This window comes from Anomaloglossus baeobatrachus, chromosome 7, assembly GCF_048569485.1.
Source record: "Anomaloglossus baeobatrachus isolate aAnoBae1 chromosome 7, aAnoBae1.hap1, whole genome shotgun sequence".
Lineage (NCBI taxonomy): Eukaryota > Metazoa > Chordata > Amphibia > Anura > Aromobatidae > Anomaloglossus > Anomaloglossus baeobatrachus.
Window position 1 is genome coordinate 61035995 of NC_134359.1, and position 15909 is coordinate 61051903.

At 43.1% G+C, this 15909-nt stretch overlaps 1 protein-coding gene across 1 annotated transcript in view; it reads right to left on the minus strand.

Moving 5' to 3' along the window:
• Positions 1–15909, minus strand: part of LOC142245878 (dynein axonemal heavy chain 11-like) — a 519159-nt gene that overhangs the window by 420324 nt on the left and 82926 nt on the right. Inside the window, exons 15-17 of the mRNA XM_075318873.1 lie at positions 9676–9900; positions 9099–9190; positions 1325–1451 (exon numbers count right to left, since the gene is read on the minus strand). Coding sequence (XP_075174988.1) covers positions 1325–1451; positions 9099–9190; positions 9676–9900 — 444 coding nt within the window. The remainder of the gene's footprint in view (positions 1–1324; positions 1452–9098; positions 9191–9675; positions 9901–15909) is intronic.

Consider the following 15909-nt stretch of genomic DNA (forward strand, 5'->3'; position numbering starts at 1 on the left):
GAGAAGGGGAGGGAGGGATTTATCTCCCTCTCTCCTCCGTAGCCGGCTATTGCCATTTTTGCACTGCACTCGTGGAACACAAGTGTACTGCGAGTGCAGTGCAATCTGTCTCTCGCCCCATACACTTGAATGGGTGCGAGAGAAAGAGTCTCACATTACAATCGCAGCATGCTGCGATTGTTTTCTCGGTCCGATTGGGGTTGAGAAAATAATCGCTCATGGGTGCTAACCCACAGGCTAATATTGGTCCGAGTGAAATACGATGTTTTATCGCACTCCACTCGGTCCGATTTTCATGCCGTGTGTCTTAGGCCTTATAATAAGAGCTGAAATACAGGAGGAAAGCTAATGCAAAATAAGTATCTTTAGAAAAAATTTTCCTAAACATAATATATGCTACTAGATACAGGGACGGTTAGGCAGGGATTAGCAATATGTACCCAGAACTGCTCGTGGCTCTGAGTGCATATTGCACCTGACAGGTTCTCTTTAACAATACCAAAACATGAGGATAGAATCGCAACCAAATCACAAAACTTCAACGCACCTCAGATTTTTATTGTATTTGGATTTTTAGAGTTATTATTATACTAATGATAGGATCTAAGAATAATGATACATACATAATAAGATAATATCAGTCACTAATCAAGAGAAAGCGCTGCCAACTACACAACAGCATAAGTATTTTCTGGAATCTGATCTCTTCTATAAATGCAGAATAATATTCCCATTCTACACCTTAGAATAGATTCAAAACTACTGCTGGGACTATACATCTAGGGCCAGGGGCCACACGGGGATCTACTGCGATCCTTGCATGACACACTGCTCACGCTGGCAGCACAGCGGGAGCCGAGTGTCATGTGAGTGTCACTGCGACTGAGGTCCGATCATTCGATCGGACCTCAGCTGCGGGGGGCAGGCCGGCACTGAGGAGGGGCGGGCCAGTGCTGAGGAGGGGAGGGCAGGCACTGAGGAGGGGCGGGACATATTTATCTCCCTATCTCCTCCGTTGCCGGCTATTGCCATTCTCACTCTGGACTCGTGGAACACCTGTCTACTGCGAGGACAGTGTGATTTTTCTCTCGCCCCATAGACTTGAATGGGTGCAAGAGAAACCTGGATCGCATTGCACCCGCAGCATGTTGCAATTGTTTTCCCGGTCCGATTAGGGCTGAGAAAATAATCGCTCATGGGTGCTGGCACACAGGCTAATATTCGTCTGAGTGGAATGCGATGTTTTATCACATCCCACTCACTCCGATTTTCACGCCGTGTGTCTTAGGCCTAATAATGCATCCAGATAACATTCATGGTTTACCTGTTTAGGATGTGTTCCTTTAGAGATGATCTCCAGTAAATCCGTAGATGAAACAAAGTAAAATCTTGGAAATCTAAGACGTTTGGATTCCAGGTAATCTGCTAGTGATTTTTCACATTGTGTCAGCCTATGCAAGCAAGAATAAAAAAAATAGAAAGACAGTAATAAAACAATGGGTAAAACTAGATATTTCAGATTATAAATGGTGTAATAATAATAATAATAATAATAAAAAAGTGTTTGAGAATAAAAATTAAATCAAAATGCAAAAAATATCCAATTCCAAAAAGTTACTAAACTCCCAACATAAATTCATCAGACGTCCACAATGTATTAGTGATCGATCACAGACGCATCCATTATCCACAAATCTAGAAAGAAAAAAGATTCTCACACGTTCTGTGTTTTGGCGTCATTCCTGGTAGAGGAGTACGGCTGAACTAACCGGAGGTGTACTAGAGTGTGGAGAACCACCTATAAGGCATATTTGCGTAACATATTAAATTTGTTTTTCTAGCTATAAGCACAACAGATTTTTTTAGGAAAAAAAGTAAGATTATTTAGCTGTCCTACCTGGCAATGTGTTGCGTTTTATAAGATTACCTTTAAATCTGCTTTAAGCCTATTTCAGTAAGGCCTCTTTCACATGTCCATTAAAAACCACGCACATTTTGCATGGACGTGTCAAAGGTGCATTTTGCCCTCCGTGAGCCGTGTTTATGGCACACGTGTGTTCTCCGTGTGTTATCCGTGATAACACACAGAGAACGGAAACTTTCTACTCACCTGTCCCTGGCGTTGCTGTCCGTGGTGCTGATCTTCGGTCTCCGGTCCTGCCGACTCCCCGCTGCTGCTGCTTCCGGCTGAAGTGAAGTGAATCTTCAATGAGCATAATGAGCGGCGGTCGGCAGCAAGTGACAGCAGCGGCAGAGACTGCAGGGCTGGAGAATGTGAGTAATGTTTTGTTTTTTTTTTCTCGCAGACACGTGTCTTTCTCCAGTGCTTGTCACACAAAACACATCCGTGTGGTCCGTTTGTGTTACATGTGACCCGTTTGCGCTCCGTGTGACACCCGTGATGCTGGAGAGAAAATGGACATGTTGCCATGAGAAACACACGGACACACGTATGTACGGAATGGACACACGTTCCATGCGTAAATACATACGTGTATCCAAATCCATTGGAATACCTAGGTCTACGTGTGTACGTGTCTCCGGTACGTGCAGAAACTGACCAAACACGTACCGGAGGCACATACGTGTGAAAGAGGCCTTAGAAGAATTTTGGTCAGTATTTTGCATCCATATTTGTAAGACAAAACCAGGAGTAGAAAGAAAATGGAACAGGAGAAACAAATGTAAGATGGAATCACTGAATTGTGGGTCTATTCTTGGTCTTAGCTTACAAATACAAGTGCAAAATACCAACCAAAATATTTTAAGAACAGATACAATTTGCTATTCACTTTTACCAGGAAGTTTAAAAGGAGTTTGAAAGGTTACTCCACAATTTTTTTTATTACTACAAATTTTTTTTGTAGTAAATAGTTTAAAAAAATATATATAGAACCAAAAAAAATTTTTAAGTACTGTTTATAGTCATTTTTGCTCCGCCACAATGTCAACGTAAACCTGGAGCACAGAGGGTCTGAAATGTTACAGTGAAAAGAAAAATCAGATAAATATTTTGCAGAGAAAAAAACCTGTATTGTGTTTCGATGACCAGAATTTTTCGCCTGAAATCAGATTAAAACCTTAGCTAATTTACCTTTAATATGAGACCAAAAAGTTAATGACCCATAAAATTTCAGTTCTATGTAAAAATTGGTTGCACAAGTCTCATTTGGTACAAGATAAATTACAATCATTTGTTATTCTTTAATTAAACCATTTTTTACTTGCACATATATCTCGAAGATCCTTTTGTAGGTGAATTATTTTTTTTTTTTTCCTTAGTACTGCGGCATTTATGGTTTTCAGGTGTTTTATAACAATAAAGTTGACAGGTTATTCTACAATAAAACATAATATTTATTAACTTTTGCAGTTAAGAATCCTAGCAATGTACCTCAAAAAATCCTAAATAATGGGCATCATTCCCACCTTTAATTTTTTTTTTCACTTTGCCTATATAACCCCAACAAATATTGCAAGACTCAACAGAAATTGTCATCATATGGGTAGCGTGAAAAACGGACGAGTGCAATGCGAGAAAATCTCGCATTGCACTCTGACTAATACTAGTCAATGAGGGAGAGAAGTTGGTCAGCTTTTCAGATTCTCGCACCCATTGAAGTCAATAGGTGCGAGAGAAACATCGGACTGCACTCGGATGTTATACCAGAGCAGTGCGATATACGCAAAAGCTGACAATGGTGGAAAGGGCAAATTAACCCCTCCCTCTCCTCCACAGTGCCCGCCCTCAGTTTCACAGCTGTAACCCGATTGCATGATCGGGTCACAGTCGCATGACACTCGGCTCACGCTCGCAGCAGAACCTGAGCTGGGGGTCATTAGCATATCGCATCCGATGCTCTCGCATCGGATGCCATATGCTAGTGTGAGTCCAGCCTATGCATCTGTCCCTGTCCCCAGTACTAGAGCTGACAATTAGTGATGGGCAAACCTGTAGATATCCAGGATTGGATGTCCAACCGTTTTTTTCAAAAACCCAATCCGGGACCAGAATTAATTCCAGATATCTGGCCGGACGCGAATCCCTATATAAGTCTATTGGGACCTGAATTAAGTGCTTTTAAACGGTAAAAGGGATAGGGGGAATAGAGCAGGCACATTATACTTATCTGTCTCCCGTGCAGCGGCAGCACTACTTCCGGGGTCGCTCATTAATATCACGCAGAAGCACTGCTTCCCCACCCACCGGCAGTCCTGGCGTCTGTGATGGGTTGTAGTCAGACCGCGATCCCACCCTGTGTGACAGCATGTCTGACTATTTGGAATCATACACGCTGTCTGTGTATGTATAGTGGTGTAAAAATAAATAAAAAAAATTGGCATAGGCTTCTCCCGTATTATGCTACCCATAATAGATAAAGCATACGGCTACAGTATGCAACCCACAGCTGTGGGCTTATCCTGGCTGTGTATTAAAATATGAGGGAACCCATGCAGCTTTTTTTTAAATTTAAATAAATAATTTTAAAAAACAGCATGTGGTCCCCACAATTTTGAAACCCAGCCATGATAATGTCGACAGCTGGGGGATGGAATTCTTAGGCTTGGGTGGTCCATGGTTATTGGCCCCCCAGCCTAAAAATAGCAGCCCCCAGCTGCCCAGAATTGTCACATTCATTAGATGCAAAAATCCCGCAACTTTACCTGGCTCATTCCAATTCCCCTGGTGCGGTGGCAATTGGGGTAATAAGGGGTTAACTGCCACTAAGCCCTAGATTAGTAATGGGAGGCGTCTAGGAGACCCCCCATTACTAATCTGTAAATGATAAGAAATAAACACAAACACTAAAAAAATCCTTTATTTGAAATAAAATAGAAAAAAAAACCTGTTTCATGCCTTTACTAACCCCAAACACCCACTTCCAATGTAATCCACATGAGGTCCCATGACGATTCCATCTTTGCTACATCCTGAAGTCACAGCACGTGGGCATAGAACATGACCGCATGCTATGGGCTTCAGGCAGAGACTGACTTATCTGCAGCTATGAGCAGTGATGTCACTCAGTTTATTTGCGGTCCGAGCTGAAGGCTCCCACGGTACACTAGCTGTGACCACAGGTAAACTGACCCAAGGTTGATGAGGGTAAGAATTGAGTAAACTGAAATACTTAATTCAGCCATGTCACAGGCCTAAATATATAGTTTAGTTAATGCAGCCTAACATATATTTATGACTGCTTTTGTTTCTTACTAATATATATATATTATATATATATATATATATATATATATAAATAAGCGCTGCGTTCTAATACGCCACGTGGGCATGGATTAGGCACAATCTACATCGATTGTGCTGGGGACGCAGGACGCATGCAGTTATGCTGCGGTGCAAATCGCAGTGTAACTGCATGAAAATACGCTACGTGGGCACATAGCCTTAGGCTACAGTCACATGACTGTTCCGTTTTTGCACTCCGCAAAAAACGGTCCTTTTTTTCACGGATGCATCCGTGTGGCATCCATTCCGTTCCATATACGGTCCGTGTGTCACCCGTGTGCCTTCCGTTTTTTTTGCAGACAGTAAAAAATGGAAGCAGCAAGATAGATAAATAGATGAGTAGATATAGAGATGGCTAGATAGATATAGAGACAGAGAGATAAAGGAATGAATGAGTGAATGAACAGAGGGATAGATAGATAGATAGATAGATAGATAGATAGATAGATAGATAGATAGATAGATAGATAGATAGATAGATAATAGATGAGAAAGACCTATATAATGTCCCACCTCCCTGCATATTCTAAGCTGGCACCCTTTAGTGACATTCATGTGCCACTAAAGGGTGCTTAGCCTTGTATTTAGCCAAAAAATAAATAAATAATTTAAAAAAAAAATGACGTGGGGTCCCCCCTATTTTTTGTAGCCAGCCAGGGTAAAGCAAACTGCTGCAGCCTGCAAACCACAGCTGGTAGCTTCACCTTGGCTGGTAATCAAAAACAGAGGGCACCCCACGCTGTTATTTTAAATTAAATAATTTAAAACAAAAAACACGGGGTCTCGCCCAAATTGGATCACCAGCCAAGGTAAAGCGGACAGCTGTGGTCTGGTATTCTCAGACTAGGGAGGTCCACTGTTATTGGACACTCCCCAGCCTAAAAATAGCAGGCTACAGCCGCCCCAGAAGTGGCACATCCATTAGATGCGCCAATCCTGGCGCTTTGCCCCAACTCATCCCGTTGCCCTGGTGCGGTGGCAAACGGGGTAATATATGGGGTTGATGTCAGATGTGTAATGTCACCTGGCATCAAGCCCTGGGGTTAGTGATGTCATGGCATCTATCAGATACCTGACATCACCAACCCAGTCAGTAATAAAACAAAAATAGACAACAAAAAATGTTTTATTTGAAAAAACACTCCCCAAAACATTCCCTCTTTCACCAATTTATTGAAAAGAACAATCAAATCTGGGTCCAGCGTAATCCAATAAGGGGGTCCCACAATGATCCATACCATAGTCAATGTCGCAGTCAATGAAGAACAGAATGTTCCCCATTGGCTGGGAGAGCCGTGCAGTGACCTGAGCTAACATCAATAGGTCAGCCCAGGTCACTGCAGGGGATAACGAGCGCTGCTGTCAGGAGGATAGATGAGACCATTACCTGCTGTGATGATCTCTTGTACTACTGACGTCACTGCCTTCTATGCCCGCCACGTTCTCAGCAAAGAATCGCGGGAGCCCGTGACGTCCCCACTAGTGACAGTCTTTGGCCGCCCGTGAGACTTGATATGAGAACGCGGCGGGCATAGAAGGCAGTGACAGTGCTGATGTCAGGAGAGCAGGAAATCGTCACAGTAGGTAATGATCTCATCTAACCTCCTGACGGCAGCGCTCGTCATCCTCGCGGCTGCACGCACTGCAGTGTGAGAAGCTGCTGATACTGCAGGGCAGGCAGACACTGACACGCTGCAGTGCGAGCAGCTGCGGGGTTGGCAGGGAGCGCGACACAGACTGTACGGGCACCCGACGGAGGTCACACGGAAGTGCTTCCGTGCGGCTTCCAGGGATTTTACGGGCCCATTGACTTGTATTGAGTCACGGTCTGTTATTACAGAACAGAATAGGACATGTTCCATAATAACGGAACGGACATACGGCATCCGATGTGTTTTTTTGTAGGATCAGATGCACACGGAAGTTCTTCCGTATGCCATCCGATCCTACACAAAAGACATTGAAAAGATGGTCCTGTCCGTGGGTCCGCAAAAAAACAGGAACTGACCAGGACAAACGGAACGGTCATGTGAATCAGCCCTAAATTTAATGTAAATATGTTTGGTTTCTTTTATTTTGATGTTTGTGTCTTTTGCAGTTATTGCGATACAACAAAAACACACACAAAAAAAGCATAATTTTGAAATTGCTCTAGTGTAGAAAAAAATACAATGCATGAAAGGAAAGTCCTAAATCCCTATTTTTAAAATTTAGCACCATGTTTACTTCCACTACTGTATTATAGAGGTATTCACACATAAAGGCAGCGTACCTTGGGAAAATATAGTGGCTCACTGAAATCATTAAAAGGATTGTCTTCTATTAGGATAGCCCCTTCTGATTCCAATTGTTTTCCGCAGTTCAAATAAAAGACCCTGTACTCACTTCCCATTCTGTCGCTGTTCTAGCTCTGTCGGTAATCACGGTTCGGGACTCAAGTGACATTGTGACGTCATGGGAGCCCCATGTTCTACCTGTGCCTACTTCTCTCTTTGCCAAGCGCCTTCGGACCAAACGAGCAATCAACAGGAAGTGAATTGCAGCCGCAGTGTCACTTCCTGTTAATGAACTCATTTGGTTCGAAAACGTGGAGAGAGAAGCCATTATTGATTGGACGCTTGGCTGGCGTGACGTCATAATGTCATTTGAACCCCAAACCGCAAATACAGCACTGGAACAGCACCAGAACTGTAGGTGACTACTGGATCTTTTGTTCTAACTGGAGGAAACAAGTGGAATCAGAAGAGGTTGTCCTAGTAGTATCGCTATATCTATAGTGATACTATGATATCACTATAATCAAACTGACATGGAGAATCACGATGTAAGGTAATTTTTACCTCACAATGAACAATGTAAAAACAAAATCCTCAAAACAATTTCGGAATTGTGTTGGCTTTTTTCCGCAACTTCAACATACTTAGATTTCTTTTTCCCCATTTTTCTGTACATTGTTGGTAAAATGAATGATGTACGAAAGTGCAACTCATCCTTGAAAAAGACAAGACATCATACGACTATGTAAATAGAAACCAAACAAAAACGTTATGGCTCTTGGATGAAGAGAAAAAAACAAACATGCAGAAATGAAAATTAGGTGCGAAGGGAAGGAGTTAAAGGAGTATTCTCATCGTTAACATTTATGGCAGAATTACAGAATGTAATAATATCCATATTAAACAGGTTTAACTACCACCTTTGGGAACCTCATCCCTTGACCATCGGGCTCACCTTACCCGTGGAAGTCTAATGGAGTAGACGACTATGGAGTCACCACTGGTTGCAATTGCCCTCAACCCTCTCCAATTAAACTGTGGAAGGTATAAAATGACTTCTATGGAGAAAGCGACCAGCCTTAGAATAAATACTTATGCTTTGAATACCCCTTTAATATAAACAGGGACTCTGTGAGTCATTGTTGAAAGGTTCATATACACTGTCACCAGATCTTGGATGTTAAAAGAAGAGTAGAAGAGGGATAAATTTATTGAGCGTAATGAACTTACACAATCGAGTTCAGCAAAATATTTGTAAGACCCTTGTCCAGTGGCCATGCCAGTAGTCTTTCTGCTTGACCAGAGGCCTGTGAAGACTTCCTACCTGCTGCCCTCTTCTCATTAATAGCTCAACGCCATGTCATATATGCACCATACTGCAACAATAACGTCCCCAGGTCTAATGTTCTAGGAACCAGGAATGCTTATGGGTAGAAGGAGGTTTACAGTGCTTTAGAATGGTGGCCATAGACTACTTACGTAGCCAATGGACAACTGTCCTGCAAATCTTTTTGCTCAGCTCTAATCATTATAGTTCAATTCACTACAGCTTATCAAATGAACTAGCAAATGCAAACCTTTTCTGAAGAGCCTCCAACTTTTCCAGCAATCCTGGCTCACTTGTGACATCAATGACTATGTTGGTGCTGACAATACTGTCCATTAGTTCCTAAGTCAAACATATATACTTGATCAGAGATTTCTTCATATGTTACATATAATTTCATATATATATATATATATTCAATTTTAGACTGATTATACAAGAACAGTAATGTATAATGTTTAAGCCAGGACCACAGTTATCATGGGGCACATTGGAGACCTCTACGAGGTCAACCACCATTGTCGTCCAAGTGAAAGAACTCAGGCAGCATCTTTGGTAGACAATGTTTGTGAAACCTGAACAAGGGGACAGGAAGTCAGCCCAAGGGTCACAAAAATAGGCATGAAGAGGGGAACAAACATCAAGCCCTTTTGTCCTGGATAGCAAATCATGACAACACATAGGTTCATTTTAAGCTTGCCTATATGACAGGTCATATAATAGGTCATCAATTTTGAGCTTGCCCACAAAGCCCCCTCTCTTTTATGCAGACTACTGTTTACAATACATATTAATTACACACAGTAAACGTATTGAGGTTTACATACCTTAAAATCTAAGTCTATTCCCTCAAATCTCCTGGCATCCTCCGGAAGTTGCTTTCTAATATCTTCTGAGTTAGCAAATATACTTTGCAAGTGAGCCCATGTTTTCTGCACTTCTAACCAAACGGATATAACCATATCCGCTACCATTAAATTCTTTTGCCATCTGCTAACTTCCACAGAGAAGAATTCCACATATTTGCTCATTAAGATGTTTTGTAACTGAACCTGCAAAAGAAATTCACAATGTCAGCGTTTACTGTGTATTCTAAAAGGGGCTATAACTTTGGCTGCCTTGGGCAATGTTCACTCTTTCTAATTCACAAACTTTGTCTCTATGGTTAGGCAGAGAGTATTTACAGCAGGGATGTACAACATTTTTTGGTCCATGTGCCAAAATGCCATACTGAACCAATCCCAAAGGGCCGCAAAAAAATGTAAAGGGGTACTTATGTGGCGCTCCTGAGGGTCCAGTATCCACAGAGGTACTGCACCTCAATCAGAGGTGTGATATTCCATGCTCTTCTAAGGAGGAGCACACAGACCACAGTACACACACACAGTCTTAGTAGAGTTACACCACTTCAGGCCATGGTTAGGGCGAGATTGCTCCTTAGGGAGAGCACAGTCCTGGAGCCAGTCTGGAGATGGGGTTAGTTAGTGGGTGGACACTTAGAATGGAGTGCAGAATGAAGTAGGAAGCGGAGGTAAGAGGTGCTGAGGACTGGAGTCGGAGGAGCTCGTCCTAGGATAAGGAGGAAGAAAGGAAGAAGGGGTCCTAGAACCAGGGGAAGTGAGAGATCCACCAGCGGCCTTGTATCCACAGCCGACGCACCAGTGTGGAGGGACTTGGCCGCAAAGGGGACCGGCCCCTAAACTAGTGGAGAACAACCAGGCTCAGCTAGCAAAACCAGAGGTTGAGGTAACGTCATGTGCCAAAGCCACAACCACATGCAAATCCACTTAAAAGGTGACCACAGAGGGCCAGGGGATTAGGCAGAAGAACCTCCCAAAACAGGGTCCGCGGACACCGGCTCAGGGCACTGTGTGTGAGACGCAGGGCAGGAGGGTGAAGCCAGCGTAGGAAGACGACCAGGAAAGGGACACAGAAAGGGACACCAGTCTTGTGCCTCCAAATTACCTGGGGATTGGATGAATCCCGACACTGCAGCACTCAGCACTCCAAGGGCAGTATTTGACTGCCCGGACGTGATAATCAGGAACTGACAACTGTGAGTAAACAACTTGTGACTGCATCTCGCTGTGTCTCATAGTCTGGACTCATAGTCTGCGCCGCCAGCCCCGTGCTATTCAAATATCCCCCTGGCTAAAAACTGCCTACAGTTGCCCTGGGGTCCCAGCTCCACCTGTGGGGAGCTGTACCATCTCAGCTGCGCCACCATCTGCCCCAGTGGTCCCGTCTAAGCAGCGTCGGCCATACCTGGCTGAAGACTACAGGTGGCGTCACGAATCATTATCCCTTGTGAATATATATCCCACTTAATTAACAACACCGCCAGGATCACAGAGTCGAGCCCTGCCACTGTGACCCGGGCGTTCCCCAGTGTGTTCCCCAAGTGTTCCCCAAAATGGGCATGTCACTTACATGAATACATCACTAGAACTACCATCACCAAAACCAAGTTATTAGTGTTTGAGGAGGATCTGGAGTGTTTCTGCTTAGTTTCTGCTAAAAAAAAATAATCAGCTAGAACACATGCTAACTTACACTGAGTTTGTGGAGCAGAAAACTCTCCAAATCTTCCTCATAATATCAAAACTCTAGGTTTTGAGCATTTTTAAGTTTTAACAAAGCTATGAAGCACATTATGGATTGCTAAATGAGTACAAGATCAAAACAATGCAGCTCCAGCGGCACTGTCAGTACAAGAATGAAGTGCCACAACTACTATCAGTACAAGAATACAGAGCAAAAACTACTGTAAGTATATGAATGCAGGGCCAAAACCACTGTAAGTACATGCATGCAGCACCAAAACAACCGTCAGTACATGAATGCAGCGCCAGAACTACCTTCAGTATATGAATACAGCACCAGAACCACCATCAGTACATGAATACAGCACCAAGCTTAGTACAGCAATTGACTGTAATGTCAGGTCAGTCGTATATACAATTATTTCACTTGAACTTCCAACTCCTAGTATGTCAATAAGAATGGTAACATTGGTAAGTAGATACTTGGAGTTGTTGTTAACAATCATCATCAGACTGCAGACCATGCAGCAACCACAGCAATGTACTGATGAGACGCAGGTAGTATCACAGAAACATTTCCATCCAAGTATCTTATAGGTGACATCTTATTAGATTGAAGTTACTCCTATCCCTTTTGTCTCCATGTACTACAGATGCCATGATGAGATTTCAGATTACAGATGCTCATTTCTCCAGACATCCCTCTTCTAAATCTTCAGCCGCACATTCCTACATGGTACCCTTAAAAGTAAAAGTATCATTATACTGCCGCTTAAATGAAAATATGTCCCATGCTGTGCCACTGAATAAATAATTGCCCCTAATTGTGCCTTCTACACAAAATATCCCCCTGCCCCTGCACTTCCCTTCTCCATAATACTTCCCCACGCTGCCCCTCTACATAATGTTCCTTCACACTGCCCCTCTCCAAAATATCTCCCACACTACCCATTTCCATGATATCCCCCCACACTGCCCATCTCCAAAATTTCCCTCCACATTGCCCCATAATGTGCACTTGCAGCAACACTAACCCACCCCCTCAACTTAAATAATAGGACATTTAATCTTTGGCTTCTCCATGGAGCACTTACCGTTGTCCACTGTCTCTGTGCCACTGTGTGACACGAGCATTGATTTGAAAAGGGACATTCCCATCTCCAACATCCTATCCCAATTAGAGATGAGCGAACCCGTGGAAGTTTGGTTTGGTGGATGCAGACTTTTGATAAAGATCTGTCTGGAACCCAGACTGTCACTATATGAGTGGTCATAACTAGAAATGGGTGAACTCGCAGATGTTCCAGTTTGGAGGGACCGAACTTGAAGTTGACCATGTTCCAACCCCTACTTATGGCCCCTCATCTTGGTATATGGCCCCCATTCTGGGACTGTATATTTGATCCCCCACCCTGGTATATATGATCCCCATCCAAGTGCGTGGCCCCCCATCCTTGTACATACGATCCCCCATCCTAGTAAATATGATCCCCCATCCTGGTACATATTATCCTCCATCCTGGTACATAGCCTCCCATCCATTAGTTGCCTGCAATACTAACCAATAGCCAGTGAGGTCCACTATTTCCCCTGTTACTCCTCTAAACTTTTGTTGTATCTTATTTATAGGACATATGAATAGATATGCTCAGTTCATTGAGAAGATGTAAAAACAGCTCCTTTTTTATTTCTTCCTCTTTTAACTGAAGTTTAGTCTTTAACAAGTGAAATGCGGCTCTATTGGGTTGAGATCAGGTGATGACTCGGCCATTCAAGAATATTCCACTTCTTTGCTTTAATAAACTCCTAGTTGCTTTGGCTTTATATTTTGGGTCATTGTCCATCTGTATTATAAAACGCCAATCAATCAGTTTGGCTGCTTTTTGCTGATTTAAGCACACAGTGTCTCTGAAAGCCCCAGAATTTATCCGGCTGCTTCTGTTCTGTGTCACATCATCAATAAACTCTAGAGACCCAGTACCACTGGCAGCCATGCATGCCCAGCCATCACACTGTCGCGTCCATGTGTTACAGAGGACGTGCTGTGCTTTGGATCATGAGCTGTACCCTGCCTTCACCAAACTTTTTCTTTCCATCATTATGGTAGAGGTTGACCTTGGTTTCATCTGTCCAAAGAATGTTCTTTCAGGACTGGGCTGGTTGTTAAGATTTTTTGAAGCAAAGTCCAATCTAGCCTTGTTATTCTTGTGGCTTGTGACTGGCTTGCACCGTGCTGTGATCCCTCTGTATTTTTTTTCATGCAGTCTTCTCTTTATGGTAGATCTGGATATTGATACGCCTATGTCCTTGAGAGTGTTGTTCACTTGCTTGGATGTTGTGAAGGGGTTTCGCTTCACCATGGTAATTATTCTGCGATCATCCACCACTGTTGTCTTCTGTGGGCGTCCAGGTCTTTTTGCATTGTTAAAGTCACCAGTGTGTTCCTTCTTTCTCAGGATGTACCAAACTGTAGATTTAGCCCCTCCTAATACTGTAGCAAATTCTTAGTTTTTTTTTTTCTGTATTCGCAGATAGAGAATAGCTTGTTTCACTTACATGGAGAGCTCCTTTGACCCCATGTTTACTTCTCAGAAAAAACTTCAACATGCACCTCAAATCAACTCCAGACCTTTTCTGTGCTTAATTGATAATGAAATAACAAAGGAATTGCCCACACCGGGCCATGAAACAACCTTTAAGTCAAGTGTCCAATTACTTTTGGACCCTTTAAAACCAGGGTGCCAAATGTAAAGTAGCTGAAACTGCTAAACCCTTCATCAAATTTCAATGTGGATACCCTCAAAGGAAAGCAAAAAGTCAGGACTTTATGTCCATGCCCATTATATAACTATAATTTGAATATGTTTCAGTAAACAGGAAAAAAAATTGTGTCAGTGTTTGACTGAGTGTGTATGAGGTAATTTGGTTTACCTTCTTTTTGTGATTAAAAAAGTATTTGAATCAAATAAGTCAGTAAAAGTTTATTTGTCAAATTTGGTGTTGGCTGCTTTCCTCGTTTACGGCTTTACGGCTTTGCTATCCAATGGAGACCACACCGGTATACAGTCTACAACTTGGCGTAGTTGACAGGATACAGAGACCGACATGGAGAGGAATGCTGAAGGAAACAAACCCCAGTGGCCTTTGCACAGATACAAAAGCCACCTTCTCCATCCCCTTTGGTTCAGGCGGGGTGCCTTCCAGTCGAAGCGCTATTGAGTCATCTGCCAAAATATGATGATAAAAATATGACAATGCAAGACTGGACAGAAATGATTTGGAGTGTCATTAAAATGTGCAATTTGGTCCCAGAGTTGTGTTTGGAGATAGGGTTGAGTGCTCTAGAGTGTGTTGCTAGATGAACAGTAATGATACGACCCAAGGCTGAGAGGGACACCTCAGAAAAAGTTTTTGCCTTATTGAAAGGAGTTCATGGCGGGAGTACCAAAGCAATCCAACGGTGAAGTCTTTTTGTAACCGGCGGTAGCAAGAAGATGAACACTCTAATGAAATACTCCAATGCTTTACAGGAGACATTGACTGAAGTAAAACAGCGAGAACCAGAGGCCATGGGAGCTTTGTGGGAGATAGACTGGCTGTTGCAAGATCAGTTCACATCAGGCCTAGTCAACAAGTTCTTACAGGACAAGTTGCCAGAGATGACCTGGACGATGGATGACCTGACGTTTTGCAGTGTCTACTTGGACATATGAACTAGGGTGGGAGAACTGTACCAACAAGGGGCTATTAAGCACAAGTCCTGATTTCAACTATATCTGAATGCTGTTGTGTTGGGGCACTCTGTGGGCATCATGTGTGAGAGGAGGTGTGAGGGTATCATATGGTGCATGTGGGAAACAAACCCCAGTGGCCCTTGCACAGATACAAAAGCTACTTTTGGTGTAGGCGGGGTGCATTCCGGCCGAAGCGCTATTGAGTCATCTGCCAAAATATGATGATAAAAATATGACAATGCAAGACTAGACAGAAATGGTTTGGAGCGTCATTAAAATATGCAACTTGGTCCCAGAGTTGTGTTTGGAGATAGTGTTGAGTGCTCTAGAGTGTGTTGCTAGATGGACAGTAATAGTACGACCCAAGGCTGAGAGGGACACCCCAGAAAAAGTATTTGCCTTGTTGAAAGGCGTTTATGGCGGGCTTACCAAAGTGACCCAACGGTGAAGCCTCTTTGTAACTGGCGGCAGCAAGAAGATGAATACTTTAATGAAATACTCCAATGCTTTACAGGAGACATTGACTGAAGTAAAACAGCGAGAACCAGAGGCCATGGGAGCTTTGTGGGAGATAGACTGGCTGTTGCAAGATCAGTTCACATCAGGCCTAGTCAACAAGTTCTTACAGGACAAGTTGCCAGAGATGACCTGGACGATGGATGACCTGACGTTTTGCAGTGTCTACTTGGACATATGAACTAGGGTGGGAGAACTGTACCAACAAGGGGCTATTAAGCACAAGTCCTGATTTCAACTATATCTGACTGCTGTTGTGTTGGGGCAC